The sequence below is a fragment of the Camelus dromedarius genome, chromosome 10 (genome assembly GCF_036321535.1).
Source record: "Camelus dromedarius isolate mCamDro1 chromosome 10, mCamDro1.pat, whole genome shotgun sequence".
NCBI classification, from domain to species: Eukaryota; Metazoa; Chordata; class Mammalia; order Artiodactyla; family Camelidae; genus Camelus; species Camelus dromedarius.
Genome location: NC_087445.1, coordinates 72114669 through 72136939, shown reverse-complemented (window position 1 = coordinate 72136939; position 22271 = coordinate 72114669). Strand labels below are relative to the sequence as shown.

General features: G+C 54.1%; 2 protein-coding genes across 16 annotated transcripts in view; one reads left to right on the top strand and one right to left on the bottom strand.

The window, feature by feature from the left end:
* The first annotated feature begins 96 nt into the window (after positions 1 to 96).
* GOLGA2 (golgin A2) lies at positions 97 to 16894 on the top strand. The gene is made up of 27 exons (XM_031450586.1): positions 97 to 249; positions 1751 to 1873; positions 2816 to 2896; positions 5756 to 5872; positions 6152 to 6195; positions 6332 to 6395; positions 6811 to 6867; positions 7066 to 7146; positions 7954 to 7992; positions 8266 to 8328; positions 8418 to 8511; positions 8601 to 8707; positions 9736 to 9794; positions 10112 to 10253; positions 11693 to 11779; positions 11887 to 11994; positions 12185 to 12272; positions 12645 to 12982; positions 13290 to 13403; positions 14011 to 14256; positions 14339 to 14414; positions 14650 to 14738; positions 14989 to 15207; positions 15293 to 15395; positions 15507 to 15613; positions 15684 to 15837; positions 15920 to 16894. Exons 1-27 carry the CDS (start codon positions 202 to 204, stop codon positions 16135 to 16137), a joined length of 3066 nt encoding a protein of 1021 aa, XP_031306446.1. The 5' UTR covers positions 97 to 201; the 3' UTR covers positions 16138 to 16894.
* Positions 16895 to 17550: 656 nt separating this feature from the next.
* Positions 17551 to 22271, bottom strand: part of DNM1 (dynamin 1) — a 41822-nt gene continuing 37101 nt past the window's right edge. For 6 of the 15 annotated variants that reach the window (XR_004136393.2, XM_031450597.2, XM_064490557.1 and 3 more), the window contains 2 exons: positions 21878 to 22093; positions 18041 to 18851 (listed from right to left, as the gene is read on the bottom strand). Coding sequence is in view for 12 of the 15 variants with exons in the window: in XM_031450597.2 (XP_031306457.1) it covers positions 18779 to 18851; positions 21878 to 22093 (289 nt within the window). In the remaining 3 variants the exon portion in view is untranslated. Of the gene's footprint in view, positions 18852 to 19760; positions 19798 to 20457; positions 20460 to 21877; positions 22094 to 22271 lie in introns of all 15 variants that reach the window. The other 9 variants (XM_031450605.2, XM_031450607.2, XM_031450601.2 and 6 more) reach the window with 6 other exon arrangements.

Genomic DNA, 22271 nt, shown 5'->3' with positions numbered 1-22271 from the left:
TTCCCTTTCATCTTTCCCATCGACCAATGGGGTTGTAGAATTTAGGCCACGCCCACACCACACCGCTGCTGCCTAGAACTGCCCTGGTCCCTCCTTTTCTGGCTCAGTCGCACAGCGGCGCGGTGGCTGCCGGAAGCAGCTCCGCAGTGGTTGCCGGGATCGTGCTGATGTGGCCCTCCCCTTCCCCCTCCCCGTCCCGGGATGTCGGAAGAAACCCGACAGAGCAAATTGGCTGCGGCCAAGAAAAAGGTAAAATGTGCGGGGTCGCGGCTCCCTGACCCAGCCCGAGACCCCTCCGACGGCCGGGCCATGGCCAGAGTCCGTGCTGCCTCTGAGGCACACGGGGCGAGCCCCTCGGCGCCCTTTGGCGCCCCTCCCTCAAAAGTATTCTCAGCTAGTCCCGCCCCCCCGCAACCCAGCCCCCGCTTTTACTTGTCACCCTCGGGCGACTTTGGGCAGGTGACCCCCGGGACTCCCCGCTCCAGGCTCGGCCCTCGCCTCCTGCCGCCCAGAACCGGATCTCCTGGGCTCCCTGGGCTCCCTGGGCTCCCTGTGCTCCCGGTCTCCAAGGACCTCGGTCCTGGCCTTGCGCTCCCTTCCCCCACCGCGGAGCGGCGACTCGGGCGTCAGTAGGGAGGAGTGGAATGTAGTTACGTCATTATCCGCCTTGGAACTGTCATTACCGCCACGAGCCCCGTGTTTGATCTTACGACCCAGTCCCCTAGTGTTTTCACACCTTTTCCAGTTTCTCTAGTCGCGGCACAAATTTAGGTGGAAGGGGCCTCGCGACTGTGGGACCTAGGTTGGATCTAGGTTTCAGGCTCCCTTACTCTGTAGACTGTACCCCATCATTAGATGTCGATAGTGTAAAAAAGCCTACACTTCACCAATGATCTCAAAACATTGACAATATCTCTGGGTGGCAATGGGGAGAATATGCTTTGTTTAGTTTGTTTTTCTCCCAGGTTTCTGTCCAGAGAGACTTTCACATTTTAAATAAGAATTTTCTACCTTACAGTCTAATTCCCTATGATTCTGAGACCAGAGTGCCCCTCATTCAGTGCTCTTTGGAGTTCTGTGGAACAGATCCTGGGAAATTGAACTTCACAGCTGGGAATCTTTCCCAAATCATCGTCTCAACATGGGGTGCCCTGAGTGCCACAGGATAAATATGGGCCTGAAGCATCCGTTTTGCTCGGTTCTATTATAAGAGAAAAGGCCTTTTATATTAATGTACTTAGGGATGACATTTGGATAGATTTGTAAGATTATAATAGACTTCTCTCTGAAATGGCGTTTGGATTGTCCTCTTTCTGTTAACATTCCCACATTCGCTAGGGGTGTGTCTTCACTGCCTTCTGCCATTAGGATACATTGATGTAAAAGTTTCAGAAGTACTGGTGTGCAGCTCTAACAGATGTGTGAGAGGGACCCCTGATGTCTGATTAAATGTTTACTTTTCCACCTCTGCCTCTGGTTTTGCCCCCTGGCAACTGCTGATTGATGTCATAACCCCAGAACTCAGAGTCAGAAGAATAAGTTTAAATTACCTATTGTCCATTATTGCTTTTTTCCTTCTCTAGCCATGTTACCAATTCATTTCTTAAGTCGTTGAGAATTACAACACCTTGTAGGGTTGTTGTGGCATTAAATCAGATGGCAATTAGAAGAGGAATTTGTAAACTGTAAAGTAGGATGTGAATACCTGGGGGCTTATAGTTCTCATGAGACTTACTTCTCCTTTTTGCAGTTAAGAGAATATCAGCAGAAGAACAGCCCTGGTGTTCCTGCAGGAGCTAAGAAAAAAAGAAAGATTAAGAATGGCAGTAGCCCTGAGGCAACCACTTCTGGTGGTTGTCCCTCGCCTAAGGATGTAAGTCTTGGCTAGCCAGTTTCCGGGGATGGGGTACTCAGGGGACGGCAGAGGGTAGTGGTTAAGATTGTGAAAGAAATATCAGGTATTGGTTAAGAATTCTGGATTTGAATACTACCTTCTGCCTCTGCTGGAGATGTGGTTTTGGGCAAATTACTTAAGCTCTTTGGGTCTCTGTTTCCACATTGGTAAAATTGGGGTAATACTGTTATGAAGTTTACACTTATGAAGTTTAAATGAGATTTTTGTTTTTATACTAATCCCTTAATACAGGGCCTGGTGCAGAGTAAACATTCAGTAAGGAGTGGTTGCTGTTTGACTTACTGCTCAGGTGATCTCCCTCACCCCCAGCCTCAAGGGGCAGCCACTTGCCTTCAGTCTCTCCATTAGAAGCACCAGCAGAGCCACAGGGTGTGGTGAGGAGAGCCCCCACCCCTTGAATTAGGAGACCATCTGAGTTTCAAGGTCATCTCTGCCACCAGCTTGCTGGGTGGCCTCAGGAAAATCGCTTCCTCCCCTGAGCCCCAGTTTCATCTGTAAGATGATACTGTTGGATCAGATCATTGTCTTTCAAACTTATTTTTTAGCTATAGTCCCTTTTGTTCAAGCAGACCCTTATTCTGAAATCTGGTTTAAATAATTCGGACCTGAAGGTCTAAGGAGCTAGTAAGAGCTGCATTGTTTATCTAAGGAGCTATGTGACTGCATTGTTCAGGGGACTTTTCCCCTTCTGTTTGTTTACATGGATTTCTGCCTCTGGCAAGGCAACAAGTGGCTGTTTGAAAAGCTGGCACAGGCCATGGTATTGATCCCTTTCTGTCTTCTCCAGCATTCCATTGCCCTGAACCCACCTCTTCTTCCTTCCCTGACTTTCTTGCCTCTCTCTAAGCCACTTTTCTCTTTCTCCCCTTGCCCTTATTTTCCCCTTTTCGCCTCCTGTAGATTCAGGACATTCTGAAGGTGCTGGTGTCCGACCTTAACCGCTCCAATGGGGTAGCGATCCCCCCATTGGACAAATGGAAGGTGAGGCAGTGCCGAGACCCCCCTCTCTGGCTTGCTCCCTCCCAGCTCTGCATGCCCTGAGGCTTCTCTGGTTTGGGGGATACTTTGCCTCTGGCTTATTTTATGTTGCTTTCATTAACCCTTGGCTTGTTCATGTCTGCTTTTTCACCTGCTTGGTTGGTTGGGTTTTTTTTCTCCCTCCCACCCCCATATCTTTTATCATCTTGGAGAAGGTGAGATGCTCCTTGGAGGTTAAAGGTAATTTGGGAATAGCTTCCAGAGCAGGTGTATGAGATTTGGGCTTTTTGAGCCTCAGGTTTGAGTGCTCCATGGTGCTATCACACTAGGAGAGGTTAAATAAAACCAAACCTTCAGGTCTTGCCCCCTGGGCATCTGTCCCCAAAACACCAGTAGACCACATAGCAGTGTGTGATCTTTTTGAGTTGATCAGTTCACTTTGGTTTGGGAGTAGGGAATGTAGGGTTAAGAGTTTGCATTATAGTTACAAGGACTGAGGGTTGTTTTTTTTTTAGTGGAACTAACTGTAAAGGATGTGAGATTAACCAAACACATGAGTGATCAGGACATTCTGCCCTTACTCTCTTTTAAGAATCAACTGGACACTTAAACATATTCAGTGGGCTCTTGAGAGCAGAGGCACATTCGTTGCTAGGTGCTGGAGAAAACAGGTGAAGGAAGCAAGGTAGAATGTGGCAACATTTCAAATGCTCAACTGAGGCAGAGGTTGGTTCTAAACGGACTTGAGGCTGGAGGGGGTGGCATTTGAGGCTGGTTAGTCATAGAGGTGGGTAACAATCATCCATATTGAGGGTAGGGGAAATGGGAGTCCCAGGCAGAGGGTGTAATACAGGTAATGCCAGGGTTATGAGCTCACCGAGTACTTCCCAGAAAGGCGAGGAGCCTGGGGTGCACTGGACTAGGAGATGACCTTCTCTGGACATGACGTTGGCACTTCCTCCTTTAATTAACTTCCTCAGGGGACATCTTCCAGGCCACAGGAGTGGGGCTGGAATGGGGCTAGGTCCTGTTGGAGATGGGCAGGGGAAGAGGGGCTGGGACGGGGCACTGTTGGCTGGTGTTACAGTCTTTCAGTCATCAGGACTGCTCACGCCCAGTCGGTCGGGTCTGTCCAGGTGCTATGACTCACCTTGTCTGCTCAGAGGAGACGCTGTGAGTGGCACCAGGAGGGGAGCACAGGCCAGCAGGAGTCCTGAAGCCCTGAGTCTGCACTCATGTTCTAAGGTTCTGGGTCCACATCTTTCTGCTTTCCTGGAAATGAAGACCCAGAGTCCCATACTCCCTTCTTGTTTTAAAATTCTCCCTACATCAATAACTATTTCCCACTGAAGTTTTCCACTCTAGTTTTGCAGGCCTGTGATGGCAGTATCCTGGGCAGAGCTGATGGTATTTCTAGAAATGAGGACTAAAAAATGGCAAAAAAAATTTTTTTTAATGGAATGAGACATTTGGACAGTGATTTTTAAAATTCCATACTTAGCTTTATGACTCAAAATTATGAAATAAGTTGGTTGCTCACAGAATAGGCATGTTATGTATATTTAAGTCCTCAGAAAAATACTTTTTTCCCCTTCTGAGCTTTCTTGTTTCTAATGCTAGGGATCAGTGGGCACCCAAGATGCCAGGAGGGACCCAGGCATCTGGCCAGGGCCCATGGCTAAGAGTGTGCTCCACTCCCCCGAAGTCTCATGCCTAGCCAGCTGGTTAGGTTCAGTGGTACAGGTTGGCAAGGCAACACCAGGTTCCAGGGTCAAAGGTCACAGCATGGACAGTAACCACACAAACAGCTTGATTTATCTTCAGCTCCTCCAGGTTCCATAACAGTTGCTCTAAAGAGGGCAGTGGATTTGGGTTTCCAGAGGCCAGGTTTGAGGGGTCCAGAGAGCAGGCAGCTCTTTCCCGCAGGAGAGGTGCAGCCTCTTCTTCTGGACCTAGCTTTGCTGGCCAGGCCTTGGCTCCCTAGCGCTCTTCCCTCGTCAGTCTTTAGCTTATCAACCCTCTTCCCCATTTCTTTGCCCATCTGTCCTGTTGAACATTAAATCTCTAGAGCCGGAGGCTAGGACTGAGTGTCAGGCCTGAGCCTGGAGAGAAGCTGAGTGGGGCTCTGGCCAGCAAGTGGGTCCATTCAGGGAAGAGGGAGTGTCTCCACGGCTCCTGGTCCTCAATCCCATGATTGTTTCCCAGGCTGCTGAGAGTCAGAGGGTAGACATCTTATGTCTGGTTTCTCAGCTTGTTTCTTGGTTGGGTGGGTGTTTGGAGCTAGGAGGTTAGGGTGGGGCAGTGGCCATGGTTTTCTTTTTACCTCCAGGAGCAGGGAGAGGCTTCTTGGTGGACAGCTTCTTTCCCAGAAAGGACCTGAATCAGTTGGGGAAACACAGCCAGTGGTTGGGGGAAGGAAGGGATGGAGAGCAAGAGGGGAAAGAGGGAACAGGCAGGTAGCTCTCCTCCTTCATCACTGCCGCCTTCTGCCCGGCAGGGGCTCAGGGTGAGGGTCACTGTGAGGCACAGGCTGGCTTTCTGGAAGAGCAGTGCCTTCCTTCTCCGACTTGGCACACCTTCCTTCTACCTGCTGTGGCTGCCGCAGGGTAGCCTGGTCCTGTCTTTTGCTGAGCTCCAGGGTGAACGAGGCTGTTTGTGTTCACAAAGACCATCCAGAAGGCTGCAGAGTGGCCCGCTGTCTGGGCGAGCCATAGCCACACCCCAGAGTGGCTCTCAGCATGTGTGACTGTCACTCCAACTGCAGTGACACTTGTCCTACCCGCTCTGTACCCCTGCATTCATGGCAGCAAGGCGCCTTTTTTCCTGCATGTCCCCCTAACCCCCTGCTCTGTTCTGTGACAGGCGCCCAAAGACCACGCTGCTCCTGTTTCACCATCTGCTGATGACACCATGTCACCTGGCGGTGTCACTTCCCCCAGTGCTAGTCCCCCCCGTGTCACTAGCATGGCATCAACTCAGGTTTGTGCCTCTTCCCCCTGTGCCCACTGCCCCACCATGTTTTCAGCCCTCCTCCTTCCCGGAGGATTGTACCTCCTGTGGATCCATTCCCCTTTCTTCAGGCAGCTTGTGCCTAGAGCCTTGGTGCCTTCCCGAGGACTGGGATGGGGGAGGTCAACACCAGGTGTTCCTTAAGGTTCAAGGAGATGGAAGGTTGTTGGAATGAGCTTGGCTCGCCCTGCCCTTGAATGGTTCTTACCAGAAATTGAATGACTGCCTCATACATTTCTTCCTGAACAGAACCATGATGTTGAAAATGGTCCTCTTACCATGGATGAAAGCACGTGAGTATCTCCCGTGGGGGGCAGCAATCCCTCGGCCACTGCCCATGAACCCCCTCTTTCCCATTGAGCCTACTGCACCCCTGACTCCTGTGTTCTTTTTTTTTTTTTTTTTTTTGACTCCTGTGTTCATCTCCAGATCTTTCTCATCCACCGAGAGCCTGCGACAACTATCTCAGCAGCTCAACGGGCTTGTATCTGAGGTACCCCAAAAATGAAGCCCAGATGGGGCTAGAGACGGAAGGAAAATAGGACAGAAAGAAACTGAGGCAGAGATTCCCAAGAGGGAGGGAAGATCCTGGGACTGGCCAGCTTGGCTGGATAATGTTTAGCTAGTCATTACTTCTTGGAGTCTCCTTGCTGAAGCTGTACATATGAAGAGGTTGGACCACGAGATTGGTTCCATCATTTTATCCTGCTGATGAGAACTGCTTGGGAGGGGAGGGACAAGGGGAAGTTAAGAACCAGGAGAAGCTGGCACAAAGGGGTTAAGGGGGGAGGAGGGGGCCAAGTTAGGCAGAAAGGAAAGTGTTGCCAGTTGATGCGGACGATGTTGGAGGGTTTAGGCCTTGAGGGGGACAGAGAATGTCTCCATGTGAGCCCTTTCATCTCTCCTAGTCTACATCTTACATCAATGGGGAGGGCCTATCATCTCATAATATAAAGGAACTGGAGGTAAGTGGGCCTGGACCGTGGCCCAGTGACCCTGCAGGCCAGTCACCGCCCTCACCCCACCTCCTCCCACAGTGGGGGCTGGGTGCCCCACTGCCAGCTGAGACAGCCCAGACACCCCCCAACCCTAATGATTGCTCTCTCTACCTCTTCCCCCATCCCTCTTCCAACTCCTCCTCCTCCTCTCTGCATGCGCCTCAGAGCCGGTACCAAGAACTATCAGTAGCCTTGGACTCCAGCAATCTAAAAAACAAACAACTCAGTAGCAAGATAGAGGAATTGGTAAGAGTCCAGTGTTGTCCTCTGATTCCACGCTGCCAATCTGGGGCTCTAGTTTCACCTTGGGGCTCTAAAGAAAGGGGCTGGGGGCCCCTGATGCCAAGGGAGAATGGGGTGCCGGGGGGCCTAGGTCTCAGCTGGAGGGACCCCGGAGCACGGGGCACGCAGCATGGCTCTCTCTGTGGCTGCTCTCTTTGCCTGCTCTGTTCTCCAGACACCCCTGCTTGAATCCTCTCTGTACTCGCCCCGGGTCTCTCACCTCTAGGGGAAGCACTAGTTGACTGGTATGTTCCAGGCCTGACTCAGCCCTTGATTTGCTCCGACTTTGACCTTGGACAGGTCACCTCTCCTCCCTGGGCTTTAGTTTCCCGAGGAAATAGAATTTGAGGGTGTCCAAGGTCCCTTTTAGCTCAAAAAATCAAAGATTTAAAGATCCTTTTCATTCCGGTATCCCTGCTGTTAAGAACAGAACCTGGCCTGCGGTGTGTGCTCAGTAAACATCCATTGAGCATATGCACCCTTCCAGATCGTGAGCTGGCAGAGGGTGGGCTTTCCCATCTCAGACTTCATTTCTAGGGGTTTATGTCATTGTCTTTTCAAGGGCATTGGATTCAGACTCATTTCTGTAGCTGTGAGCAAACGCCCCCTAAGACCCAAAGTCTCTTGGCTTGAGAAGAGTTCATCTGTTCATGTCCCTATGAACTCTCCCTTTTAAACCCATTCCTGGTCCCTGGTCATCCCCTCTCCTTGGTCTGAGGATCGTGGGAGAGGGGGACAACCTTAGTCACCTTCGTTTGCCTCTCTCCACAGAAACAAGAGAACCAAGAGGCTTTGGATCAACTTGAAAAGGTAACGTGATTTCTTTGTCTGATCATCACGTGGCTGATGAGTTTGGGGGAGGATTCAGATGTAGAGGCCCATTCTCCTCTTGTCTGCTTGCAGTCTGGAGAAATAGAGGGCTTACTCCCTGCTCCATCCCCAACCCCAACTACCTGGGCAGCTAATTACCTGTTCTCATTGGTGGGCCTGTCCTGGGCCAGTGGTGGCATTCTGGGGGCATGTCCTTTGCTGTTCCATCTCTCCCTCCTCCCAGTAAGAGCTGTTTCTTCTCTCTTCCTGCAGGAGAAGAAGGGATTTGAGCAAAAGCTTGCGAAGGAACAAGGGGCTCTAAGAGAACAGCTGCAGGTGCGTGGACTGTACCAGGTTCCCTCACGTCCCCTAGGAAACATTGCTTTTCTGCTTTTTTCACCACTTGTTTGGCCTTTCTCCCAAAGGTCCACATTCAAACTATTGGGATTCTAGTGTCTGAGAAGTCAGAATTACAGTCAGCTCTGGCTCACACCCAACAGGCAGCCAGACAAAAAGCAGGTGGGAATCCTCTCACCCTTCAGCCAGGCGTGCTGGCAGGCCTTCAGTGGGATTCCTTCTTTGGGCTTCACTTCTAACCATTGTTTCAGGAGAGTCGGAGGATCTCGCTAACCGCCTGCAGTCTTCCAGGCAGCGCGTGGGAGAGCTGGAGCGGACGCTCTCTGCCATCTCCGCGCAGCAAAAGCAGGCCGACAGGGTGAGCCCAGCAGCCCGCCCATCCCCTGGAGGTGCGGTAGAGCGGGAGGGAGCCTAAAGGTCCCTTCTACGGGATGGAAGGGAAGATACTTAGAGAGCAGCACTGGCCATTTCTCAGTGCTTTCAAGTTGTGTGGTTGTTAGAACCAAGCTGGACCTGAGTTGGTTGCTGTGGGCTAGTTAGGGGGCGAGGGGGCTACTGTCTAGCGTGAGCACTGGATGCAGAGTCCCGAGCCTGAGTGCCAGCCTTGCCCTTAACTGGCTGTGGGCCCTGGCCCAAGTGCTAGGTGTTTGGGCTGTGAAGGTGCAGAACAGCATTTTTAATCTGCTACCATGCTAAACTAAAAAGGAGAGCAGTACCTGTGTGTAATATATAAGACATGTTGGAAGGATTCATAAAAACCCAGGGGAGAGGAACAGTGACATGGCTAAGAGACATGTCACTTCTGTACCTTCTGGGTTTTGGGCTATGTAAGTGTGCTATCCACTCAAAAAATGAACAAAAGGTTACAATAGAATTTACCGCCCCTCCATATCTGCGTCCCCTACCCAGGGAGAAAACATGTTTAAACAATCAAACAGACCTGGATGTTCAATCCCAGCTCTGTCTAAGTGATTTTAGGCAAGCGACTTAACTTCTAGTACTCCGTGTCATTCACCTGTAAAATGGAGGTAGTAATAGTAACTGCCTCCCACGGTGATTTTGAGGATAAAATGGGATTGTTGGCTGAGAAAGTGCTCAAAAAAGTTTCAGACGTGGTGATGACAGTAGTAATAACAGTGGTAGTGTTATCCGCTGTCCCTGGGCCTGTTAGCCAGCTGTGGGTTAGGCCTCTCCACTGCCTCTTCCACCCTTCCCGAGTCCCTGTTAAAACCAAATGAGAACATGAACTTGGAAGTGCTTTGAAAAAATGTGAAGTGTGACAGCAGGTGAGGACATGTCGCTGGGAGTGATTACTGTTGCTGCTGTCGGTCTGCAAGCTGCACCTTCCACCTGCCCCATCCTGACCTTGCTTTTCTGTGTTTGCAGAGCAACAAAGAATTAACCAAGGAGCGAGATGCCCTCAAGCTGGAGTTATACAAGCACAAGTAGGATGGGGGAGGTCGGGGAGGGCTGGGGGGGCCTCTGGGGGATGGGCTGGGAAGTAGGGGGATCCAAGGGATCATGGCAAGGTGGTACAGGTTTGGACTTGTGCAGAGTCTGACTCTGTCCCAGCTGTGCCATCGACTTATGCTGTGGCCTTAGGTGACTAATGTCCTCTCTGGCCTGCCACTTGTGACTCTTGAGCCCGGGGTCCCTTCCAAAGTGACTGTTCTGTCATTCTGTGGCCAAGGTGGTGGGTTGATCACCAGAGCGATCCTTCCTGTTCCTTACTCATGCCTCCCTCCGCTGCCTCTGGCCATAGCAAAAACAATGAGGACCTGAAGCAGCAGAACTTGGAGCTGGAGGAGAAGCTGCGGGTCATAGTGAGCGAGAAGGCGGCCATACAGCTGGGGACAGATGAGCTGCAGAAGAAGCTGGAGATGTCGGAGCTGCTGCTGCAGCAGGTGGGACTCGAGGCCTGGGGGATGCTGGCTCCACATGGTGGGCCAGGACCTCCCAGATCATTGTGGGTGGCCTCCGGCCACAGGCTAGAGAACTTGGATCCTTGTTCTGATCCTGCAAAGAATCTTCCAGAGATAGAAGAAAAATTGGGGCCCTGCCCAGACGTCTGGAATCAGAATCTCAGGGATAGGGGCTTTTTTTTTTTTAAACTCTTTAAAGCATTCTGGTTGAAAACCATTGTTTTCTGGGTGACTGTCACAAGACCAGCCACGGGTCTGTTTCCTTCCTCTCAGCGGCCAAGCCTCCAGGCAGACAGGGTGCCCAAGTCAGAGAGCCTCCTCTTGAGTTTCTCTGCATGCACAGCAATTCTCTGCCTTCATAAAACATCCTTCCACTGGGGTCTTTGGTTCCAGAACAACATGGGAAACGTTTAATCTCTTTCCCAAAAGAGACCTTCAGATACTTTGCAAGGGAGTATGTGATTCCCCTGTCCATTCTAAGATTATTACTGAGCTAAACAGCCCCAGCTCCTTCAGCTATTTCTCATGCAACCTGTTACCTTCCTGACTTCTTTCTCCTGGATGTGACCTGATCTGTCAGGGCTTCCCTTGTGATCAGGCCACCAGTGTGAAATGTGGGTCTCCAAATTTGGTCTGGCCTGGCAGCAGACAGAGCTTATTACCTCCTCTCTTGTCCTCCCATTTACCTGTCCACCAGGGCAGTCTTTGTGCCCATTCCTGTGATGGGCAGTCGAATAAATGGCTTACTCAAGATATAAAAAGTTAGAGCTTAAGGTTGCTCTGAAGTTCATCTGAACAGACGGCTGTTCACTTACCAGCTTTGATTCAATGACCCATTTCTAGGAGCAGCACCAGTGTGTAGCCCTATTTATTATAGCCATCTAAAAGGCCATCGATAAGGGTATGGACACAGCAGGCTGTATATGTTGGGCTACTATGTAACTTACAGAACTAAATGTATCTTGTTTGCAGCAAAGTGAAATTAACTTGCAGAACCATGTGTGATACCGCCCCATGATAGCACAGCTGCAGCGTGTTTGTATACCTATGGAAAAGGCTCTGGAAGGATACACACAGATTGGGGTGATTGGGAAGCTAGAGGAAGGGTTGGGAGGACTTTGAACACTTGCTGTTTTAATTGTTTATAATGAGTATTTAGGGGGCAGGTATAGCTCAGTGGTAGAGTGTGTGCTGAGCATGCCCAAAGTCCTGAGTTCGATCCCTGGCACCTCTATTTAACAAAAAAACTACTTAAAAAAAACCCCTAATTATAATGAGTATTTAGTAAAAATAAAGCCTGTGGTACTAATAATATTAGGACAACCCTGAGTTGTACGTTGATGCTAGCTCAGACCCTTTTAGGGGGCATTGCATGGAACACCCTGGGCTCCCCGGATCTAACCTCATTTTTCACCATCCAGTTTTCTAATCAACCTACGCATGGTAGCAGCGAGCAGTTACAGCAGGCCCTGGAAGACCGGGCACAGCTGGAGACCCACGTGCAGCTGGTGAGGCTTTGCAGAGGGAGAGGTGTGGATGGAGGATGACCCCAGGTGTCCAGGAGCAGGTGAGGCCCAGTGACAGCCCCTGCTAACTTCTGCGCCCTCTCCTGTAGCTGAAAGATTCACTGCAGCAGCTGAAGATGGAGAGAGACCTGTACGTGGCAAATATGAAAGAAGAAAACGCCATCTGGCAGCAGAAGATGGAACAAATGTCAGAGCAGGTGAGATGTGACCTTCAACCCCTCATCTGAGATAGGTCACTTGATCTTCCTGGGCATCTGTAAACTGGGGATCATGCCACTTGCTGTGCACAGGCAGAGGCGGAAGTGTATCTCTTGAGGTGGGGGTGGAGAGGGCGATGGTCGCTGGGCTGTTCCTTCATCCCCCTCTGCCCCTCTGTGCTTCGAGCAGGTGTGCAAGTTGAGGGAAGAAAAGGAGCACAGCATGAGTCAGGTGCAGGAGCTGGAGGCCAGCTTGGCTGAACTGAGGAGCCAGATGGGTAAGCTGGGGCGGGGCGTCTGGGAGCAGGATTGGTGTCGGGGCTGGTGAGGGTGGCTTAGAATGGAGGTGGGTGGGTGGAAGGGCACTGTGGCCCAGGGAGAGAGGTCCGTACCGGGAGTTGGCAAGTCTTGCAGTCTCTCTGAGCCTGAGTGTCCCTATCTGCACAAGAGGGGTGGAGTCCCCACTGTCCCCCTTCCCAAGTCATCTTGAGCATAAAGATGTAAAGAACTCCATTTGAAAGTGTCTTGAAACATTGAGCCAGGAAGCCAAGATGTGGGGTGGGGAGGCTGAGTTAGGAGCTGTGGACCAAGAAGAGGGAGTTTTGGGGACTGCAGAGCTGAGAGGCCCTGACAGTGTGCTCCCTTCTCAGCTGCGTGCCCACCCCAGGAGTCCCCAGAAGGGCCCTCGGAAGCAGAACAACTGCTTCAAGAGGAGGCCGAGCAGCTACATAAGGAGCTGGAGAGCCTGGCAGGGCAGCTGAAGGAACAGGTGAAAGACAATGAAAGTCTAAGTCGCCTGAATCAGGAGCAAGAGCAGCGGCTGCTGGAGCTGGAGCGGGCAGCTGAGGAGTGGGGGGACCAGGCGGAGGAGCGCAAGCAGATTCTGGAGAGCATGCAGAACGACCGCACCACCATCAGCCGCGCGCTCTCCCAGAACCGCGAGCTCAAGGAGCAGCTGGCCGAGCTGCAGAATGGATTTGTCAGGCTGGTGCGCAGCCCTGCCCGGCCAGCCTGCCCTCCTCCCTGGCCAAGTCCTTTGGGGCGGGGCGAGACACCTGACCCCTCTGGGCCTTTGTTTTCCCACCTGTACCATGGGTGTGGTATGGACCTTCCATGAAACGGTGCCCTCGAAGGCACGCTGTGACCTAGAGAGCCCTGTTTGGAGGGATGAGATGGGGAGGGGGAAGATTTTCCCACCTGCCTCCACCCCTCCCTGAGCTGTGGGATGCGGACACCCAGTTCTGGGGTCTCCAGCTGTATTGGGTGGCCACTGCTGATTGTTTCTCTCTGTCCAGACCAATGAGAATATGGAAATTACCTGCGCGCTGCAGTCAGAGCAGCACGTCAAGAAGGAGCTGGCCAAGAAGCTGAGTCAGCTACAGGAGAAGTTGGCGGAACTGAAGGAGAAGGTAACCCTTGCCCCAGCCAGAAGGGCTAGGAGACAGGCACTAGCCTCTGGCGAGGGAGAGGCCAGAACTAATGACCCCAGAGTCCTTCAGAGCCCATAACTGCTTGCTGTCCCCTGGCCTCTGACTTTCACACTTGGGTAGCTCTGGGCCATAGGTGGTCATCCCTGCTAGAGGCATCGAGCCCCTAATTAGAGGGGAAGAGAGTATGATCGCCAGCCGCTTGGGTTCAGCCCTGGTATCTAATCTTGCATCTTTAAGCACCAGTTTCCCTAACCTAAGAGGGAGGTTAGCACTTACATTAAAAAGGAGGTGTTGAGGATTAAATGAGAATCATGCATGTAAAGCATTAGGCATTCAGTGTGCAGATGTTGGCTGCCTCTGTTTTTCCACCCATCTGTGACCTAAAGTTAAGATAGAAGCTTGTTCTGCCGTGTGAAGCTGAGTGAAGGCGGCATGTGGCTCTGGGGGAGGCAGGCAGTCACTTAGGCCACGGAGCAAGCAAGCCAGGGGCCTGGCCGGCCAGCAGAGCCCCAACGTCCCCAAGTGTGTAGGCTCAAAATCTGGAAGCAAACTGCCACCCGACCTCACTCCTAGAGTCTTCCCACAGGTGGAGGCAAAGAACCAGGAGGCTCAGGGGCTGGAACAGCAGAGGGACCAGTACCTGAACCACCTGCAGCAGTACGTGGCTGCCTACCAGCAGCACGTGGCCGCCTACCAGCAGCTGGCCTCTGAGAAGGAGCTGCTGCACAAGCAGGTGCTGCTGCAGACCCAGCTCATGGACCGGCTGCAGCACGAGGAGGTACAAGACAAGATGGCGATGGAGATGGCCCACCAGGCATTGCAGGAGACCCAGGTGAGGGAATTTGAGTCCTGGGCTCCTGAGAGGGGAGGCCTGCAACCTGTGTCCCTCCTCACTCCCTTTCCCGGCCCCTTAGGGGCTCCTGGAAGCTGCCAACCAGGAGAACCAGCAGCTACAGGCCCAGCTGAAAATCATAGCTGCACCCGGGGAAGGTAAGTGGGATGGCCCAGGAGAACACCTGGCCCAAGGAGGAGGGGGACTTTTGGCAGCATGGAATTGAGTTAGAAGAGACCTTAAAGACAGTGAATCCTTTTCCTCCAGTGACTGGCCAGCCCAGGGTTGCACAGGGAGGTGGGGGCGGGGGGGCAGAGCTGGGCCCCGAGCTTTCTTACCGGCCTGCTCCACCTCCTTTGGGTTGTCTGAGGACCCCCTGGCTGCCCCTGACAGGAGATGGACCAGACAGCGAGGAGCAGGATGAGGAGGCTCCCCGGCCAAAACTGAGCATGCCGGAGGACCTAGAGAGCCGAGAGGCCATGGTGAGCTGACCTCCCGCTCCTTCTGTCTCACCTCCCGCCTTCCCTCTGCCTGTGGTTCCTCTCAGATACTCTTTGTGGTTTCCCTCCCTCTGACTTCTCTGGACCCACAACCTTCCCTGGGAGCCAGTCAGACACCATGCCATCCTTGAACCACAGGCATGCCCACCAAGGCCTGGAGACGGGGAGCTTCTCTGCCTCTTACTGGTCCTGAGCACCCCTATGAAAGCACATGCACAACTTTTGCCCGCAGGTGGCATTCTGTAACTCGGCCTTAGCCAGTGCTGAAGAAGAGAAGGCGCGGCTTCGTGAGCAGCTGAAGGAGCAGAAGCTTCGCTGCCAGCGCCTGGCTCACCTAGCCAACCCATCCCAGGATGGAGTGGAGAAGGAGGCCCAAGCCCCCGGGACCAGGGAGGGCAGTGTGCCTGCAGAAACCCACCAGGCCCTCCAGGAGGCCATGGACAAGCTGCAGGTGAGCAAGTCACCCCTGATGGGGGCCAGGAAGGGTGGGGGCTTTATAGGCACTGCGGAGCCCTGACCCCGCTGTTTGGCTGTAGGGCCAATTTACAAAGATTATGCAGGAGAAAGTGGATCTGAAGGAGCGGGTCGAGGAGCTAGAACATCGCTGCATCCAGCTCTCGGGAGAGACAGACACTATTGGTGAGCGGGGAGGCCAGGGCCCGGAGTGGGAGGTGGGGGTGGGGGTGCACCGTGTGCTGGGTCAGGAGAGTCCCGCATCTGAGCCCTGTCCATCCTTCCTGTTCCCCGCAGGAGAGTACATTGCTCTTTATCAGAATCAGAGGGCAGTGCTGCAGGAGCGGCACCGGAAGAAGGAGGAGTACATTAGCCGGCTGGCTCAGGACAAGGAGGAGATGAAGGTAGCAGGATTTTTCTGACCATCTCTGTGGATGGGGGTGGGGCAGGGCTGCTAAGTGCCTCTCCCTCCAGGTGAAGCTGCTGGAGCTCCAGGAACTGGTGTCACGCTTGATGGGTGAGCGTAATGAATGTTACGGCAAGTTCCTGGCTGCCCAGAACCCTGCTGGGGAGCCCACTACAGCACCTTCAGCCCCCCAGGAGCTTGGCACTACTGACAACCAGGGTGGTGAGTAGAGACCTCGGGGGGGCTGGGGGGTGGGCAGAGAAGAGCTGGCAGGTCACTCAGCCCTGTCTCTCTCTCTCCAAAGGTCTCCGGGAGGTGAGCCTTGTGGACAACATGGAGCCCACCCAAGGGCAGGCCCTGGTGGGCCAGACTGCTCCTGAGAACCTCACTGCACAGCAGATCATGCAGCTGCTGCGTGAGATCCAGAACCCACGGGAGTACCCAGGCTTGGGCAGCAATTCCTGCATTCCTTTCTTCTACCGGGCGGACGAGAATGACCAGGTGAAGATCACCGTGGTCTAAATGCCTGACGCTAGCAGGCAACAACCAGAGACATGGGGTCAGGGGCTCTGCCTCCACCCATCCCTGCCACCCTGTCACTCCTTCCCACCCCTCCTTCCCAGTCACCCTTTATCCCTAAACTAGCAAGCAATCCCCTGAAAAGGGGTGTAAGCCCCCTCTCTAATGAGGGGGGACAAATAGGTGCAGACCCCTGGCCATTTGGGCTGTGTCTTCATCTCTGGGCTATTAATAGTTCCAGAAAAACTGAGCCAGAGAGGCTCAAAAAAGGCAGTTTATTTAGGAGGCTGCTCTTCTCAGGGAGCAAGGGCTCCCTGGTGGCCTCCTCACCCCCACCAAGCAGTCCTTCATTCAGAGGGGCTCATGCATCCTCTATTCAGAGGCACTTTGGGGCACAAGTGCCCCCACCTTGTTCAGCTAGACAACTGGACAGTACTCGCACAGGCCTTGGGACAATTGGGGCAAACCCAGGCCAGGCAAGGACATAAGCTGGTGGCGGAGTGGGCTCCCTCCCCAGTGTTTATACTGTAACTGTGTAACATTTTGTATATTCTGGAGGTAGAGCAGCCCCCTGTATCATAGTTGAGGTTGGAGCTGGTAAATGGGGAGGAGGTTCTATTAAATATTTGGGGCTGGGGAAACTTATTTATTGATAGTATAGGAGAGAGAGAGGAGGTGGAGGCGGGGACGGGTTTGTTCCCGGGTGATTCGACTCCTGTTTGTTTCACTTTTTATTTCAGAATAAATGGATTTAGCCATACTGCTTGTCCTTGCATGTTCCTTTTTTCCGTCGCTGGGTCCTGGAGTCTGTGACCAGGGCACTGAACAGGGAGTGGGTCCTGCCAGCAGAGGGCAGGCTTCCGGTTGTGCTGAGCCTCAGTGTGTCTGAGCATTCCACTGGTGCTGTTAAGAGTTCTTCCAAGGCCTGTCACCTGCATGCTGCTTGGTAAAGCCTGGGGGATCCCAGGGGACTTGCCGTGGGGCTTTCAGGAGCAGTCCTGCCCTAATGGCTGAGAGATTCAGAAGCCTGAGCTAATCCCAGGGAGGGAAAGCGGGGTGACACAGCCCCATGAAGGCTGAGTGCTGGTCCAGGTGTTTTCCATTCCATCACCTTGCGCCTCCGGTGGCCTATTTGATCCGTCCCTCCACACTGCCTGCCTGGCCACAGCCCCATATACTCCCTCCAGGCTGAGTTGGTTCCCGTTCCCCCTCGTGGCCAGAGCAGGGTTCACAGGATGAGGATCAGCTGACTCCATGTGCTCTCCCAGTAGGCCTCAGAAAGGACGGGGCTTTTTTTCCACCACATCTTACAGCACCCTAGCGATCCTGGGTCCTTCCCCACCCCTCACTCCAATGTTAAAACTTTACCTCCCCCCTGAGAGCCACAGAGAACACAAGCCAGCAGAGGACACGCTGTTCCTCATCGTCCAGAAATGGGTTTTATTGTCAGCCAAGAGACAGCAAAACTGGTAGCAGTCAGAGAACCACACAGCTGCCAGTACAGCACCCCCGTGCTCGAGGGGGCGAGGGTCGGGAGCGTGGCAGGGGGGGCTGGCTGTCCACAGGCCAGGCATGACAGGGAGGCTCACTGGAGGTGGCACACTTTGAAGGGGATGTTAGGGTGACAGCGTTCCATTCTAGTTGGGCCACGAGACTCCTCAAGGACAGCATGGTGACTGATTCTCAACACTAGAGACGAGGCTGTAGTAGCCGTGTGTGTGTGTGTGTGTGTGTGTGTGTATGTATGTGTGTCTATATATATATATGTGAATATTTATAGATATTTATAGAAAGGGGCAGGAGCAATACCACAGAGGGGCACAAGCTTCACCAACATCACGCCTGGAAGTGTCAGCTCACCACTACAACAAAGTCACAGATGAAGGGGGAGGCTTTGGGGCTGGGTAGCCACTGTCAAGTCACAGAACAGCCGTCCAGGCAGGCTTGGAAAGGGAGGTCTCCGAGGAATAGGAGGGATCTGGTTAGAGGTCGAAGGGGGGCCTGGGGCTCTCAGGACGGGATGGACTTGCCTGACCCGATCGGCTGGCAGTTGGAGAGGAAGCAAAGAGAACGAGAGAGAGAAAAGGGGGAGAGAGCTGGTAAGGCGAGGGCAGCCAAGCCCGGCATGGGGGGAGGGGAGGGCAAGACCAGAAGACGCAGGTGAGGGTATGGGCAAGGGTTCTGGAGTAGAGGAGAGAAACGAGAGAGGGAAGGTGGAAGGGAGGAGCTGGAGATGGGGGGGGGCCGAGCTCCATGGGGGGTCTGCAGTAAAGGCTGGGGCAGCCCTGCCCCCCTGCCACACACGCTCATCTCACACACCACCAGGCAGTGCACCCACAGCACCAGACATGTGCTTGGACCCCTCTGGCTTCCCTCTGGTCCCTATGGCCCCCATCTCTTTCAACCCACTGGCCCAGGGCCACCCCTAGCCTCAGGGAGCATGGGGCTGTGAGCCCCATGCAACAGCCACCAGGCCTGATGGAGAAAGACAGGAGGAAGAACACTGAACCAAGAGGGCAAAGCTAAAAGGATGGCTGGAGGGAGCACTAGAGGCCCCTCTGGGTGGACAGAAAGCCCAGGAGTCCTTTGAAGGGACCCTGGGGAGGCATGGAGGGCAGGCAGCTGGATGCCAGTGGCCACAGGCTTATAAGTCTAAGAGGGGAGCCTCAGGTGGTCGGGGGACCGCAGGTCGCGTAGGTGAGGCTGGGCCCTTCCTGCTGGGGAAAAGCAGAAGAGCAAGAGTCAGCGCAGGTGTGGACTGGCAGGTGGGTTTGCTGGGTGAGTTTGGGGCCCAGCTGGGGCGGAACTCAGAGAAGCTGACTTGCTCAGGTCAGCAGACACTGTCATCCCCTTGGCTGAAAAGTGTAGTCATCCCTAGGAGCAACAGGCCAGGTCCATGAGCCCGTGGGCTGGCTACGGTACTTCACCTAGGGCCAAGGACGCTGCCTTCAGTCGTGTACCAGCAGGCGTGACAATACCAAGGAGGCAGGGGAAGGGGCTGCGTGATCAGCCTGGCCTCTGAGGTGTGCTCTGGGCTTATGGTATAGATGGGAAACTCAGGCTTCCTGAAATCATCAACCAACTACAGCCTTCACCCCAAATCACTGCTCAATTGCTGACACGATAAAGGAGGTGGGATTCTGTCCTCCTCTCCCCTATCATGGATTCAGTTTCCAGAACTCCCAGCAGCACAGCTCAGATGGGGGAATGAGTGTGGCACCCTAGGGTGAGGTTCCAAGGCCTCTGGCTGCCTGAGTCCAGCCCTCAACATAACCTCCGTCAAGCTCTCTGCCCCTAACATCATGAACCATGAGCTCTCTGCTCTCTGACAGCTCTGGAGAGCACCCAGCTCCACCAGCTTGGGCATGGAACCTGTCCCAAGACCTCCCCAGGCCTAGCCACGGAGGGCTTGGGCAGTGGCACTGAGTCCCGAGGCTTGCTGAGAAGGGAGGTGAGAGAGCCAGCTGGCAGCAAGGACAGAAAGAGGAAAGAATAAGTCTGGAGCTGCAGAAAGGAGAGGGAGGAGGGCCTGCCTCTGAGGTCCCAGGTGCGCCCTGCAATGTGGAGCTGGTGCGGCAGGGGACAGACACACCGTTCATGCAGCAGGCGGAGAGGCCTGTACCTACCGTGGCTGACGCTCCTCAGGGGTCACTGATAGTGATTCTGAAAGACAGCACGAAATCAACATGGCAGTTCACACGCACGGACGGGGCAGGCCTGGGGGTTGGGGACACGCACACGCACACGCCCGGGCGTGCACACACATGCAGTGAGGCCCCTAGGCCCCGCATGCACACGCTGACACATATGCCCACAAACAACACGCATACGCCTCCCCCACCCCCACCACTGCCCAGCACCCTCACTGGCCGGCACGTGCAGCATGGATCTGGGGCATGCAGCCACTTGGCACACTGAAGCACACGCATGGGCGGAGTCACAACACAGAAGCTCGCCCGCATACAGGAGGCATTTGCACCAGCTCCCTGCACACTCGTGCCTGGCGTGCTCAGAGGGCCACTTGCATTGTTCCAGAAGGGACAGGTCTTGCTTTCTTAGGATCCAGCTGTCATGTCTCTGCCCAAGAGCCTTCCATGGCTCCCTACTGCCCACAGCATTGAGTCCCTCTTCTGTGGACTTTAAAGAATCTTTTCTTATTCTATCTGCACTCTGCTCTGGCCAGCAGCTCTCAGTACATCCCACACTAAACCTTTGCCCACCTGCTGTTCCTTACCCAAACGCCCTCCTGACTCCACCAACTGAGCCTTATCTCCATCAGCCCCAGACCTCACTGAATTCAAGTTGCCTTGAAGCTCCCCAGACTGCTCTCTCCTCTGAGGCAGGGCCATGTATTGCCAGAGGTTTCCCATGTGTCAGCCAAACTGGAGTCAGAGCAGGTACCAAATCTTACAGTTCTCTTCTTACACTTCAGCACAGGCCTGGGCATGTCAAATACCCTTAGGAATCTGAACTCGTGTTGGAAGTTAGCAAAGAACTCCTATAGCCACACTTGCACTTAATGTGACATCCCTATAGCCACCCTCTCCCTGATCCCCACACCAACTCTGGGAGAAAGGCAGAATGTTAAATATCATTTGGTAGAAGGGAAACTGGGATCCTGGAAGGGAAAGTGACTTGCCTAAAGGCCCACTCCAGCCCAGTGCTCCTGACCAACACCGTGCTGCCTGAGTTACCCCATCTGCCTTGGCCATCAGATCACCATAGAGTAAGTCCCATCTCTGTTTCATTTTAGGTTCATAGAGGCTAGGCCCATGGCCCTACTCTCCAGCCATCGGGAAACACAAATGGATGCTATTGGTCTGATGTGTTCTTCCTCAGAGAACATGGCCAGTGGAAACAGGACAGACTGAGTTAGATATCAGAGTGAGCTTCCTTGAAAGAAGGTCATGAATCAAGAAGGGATGAAGTAGAATCTTTTTCTCTGGAAATCTCTGGAAATGGGGCAGCCTTCACACACTCCTGTCCCAACACCCACCATGCTGGTCCAAGCCAGGTAGGGCCAGAGGCAAGGAGAAGGAAGAAAACCATCAGGGTGTCCCAGGGCTCCCAGACCCCTGTCCCAGCTGCTCCATGTCCTATCCCATGCCTGGGTGCCATTCTTACACTCTCACACCTGTGTGCACGCCCACACACACATCACACACCTTGCTGGTCACACAGTCACAGCCTGGCCTCTGTTCCTGTGGGCCAGAGGCCAGACAACACCTTCAGACAGGTCCAAAGAGTCAGGACTGGGAAGTGGGGGCATCAGGGTAGCCCTGAGTGTAAGTAAACAAAATCTACACATCTGGAGCGGATTTGGGTTCAGATCCTCAAACCTGAGGTAGGCTCACTAGAGGCTGGGAGAGAGACGTAGAGGATGGAAGGAAGAATGGAGGAGGGCGGCTAGAAGGGGAAAAGACAAGGGATGCAATGTGTGCAAGAGAGAGAGTGAAAAAGGAGGGAAGCGCCATGCAAGTGCTGGAAAGAAGGGGGCAGGTGGGATGAGCCCCACGGCCCCCTACCCAGAAACGACCACCTGCGGGACTCAGCGCTCCCTGGGGAGCAGGCTCTGCCAGCCCTCGGCCACACCCTCTGTGGCTCTGGCACCCAAGTTCCGAGTAACTTGGATGGAGAAGGCGGTCTCTGAATGACTAGGGCCGATACTCCAAAATCCGGCCCCATCTCCCTCCCGGCCACGCCTGCCCGGCGGTCTCTGCCGCCGCTTTCAGCCCCTACTCACCTGGGGACCCCGGGCGGGGCGCGGTTGGGGCGCGAGGGCACCTGGGGGGGAGGACCGAAGGGGTCAGGGGAAGCCCCCGGCCTTGAGGGCACGGGGGGCGCCCCCCCCAGGGCGGACCCAGCAGGCGGAGGCCCAGGAGCAGGGCCCCGCGACCCGGGCCGGGCTGGGGGCACGGCGGGGGCTCGGCGCTGCGGCGTGGGGCTGGACGTGGGTGACCTAAGGGCGACCGGAAGAGAAGGACGAGAGAGGGAGATGAGCGGCTCCGCCCCACCCCGAGGCCTCGCCCCCAGCCGAGTGCCGACCACGCCCATGCACGCAAGCTCCGCCCCACCGCGCCCCAGGTTTTCGCAGGAGTTTAAGCCCGCCCCCAGAAGCTCCAACGTTCCGGCTCCAC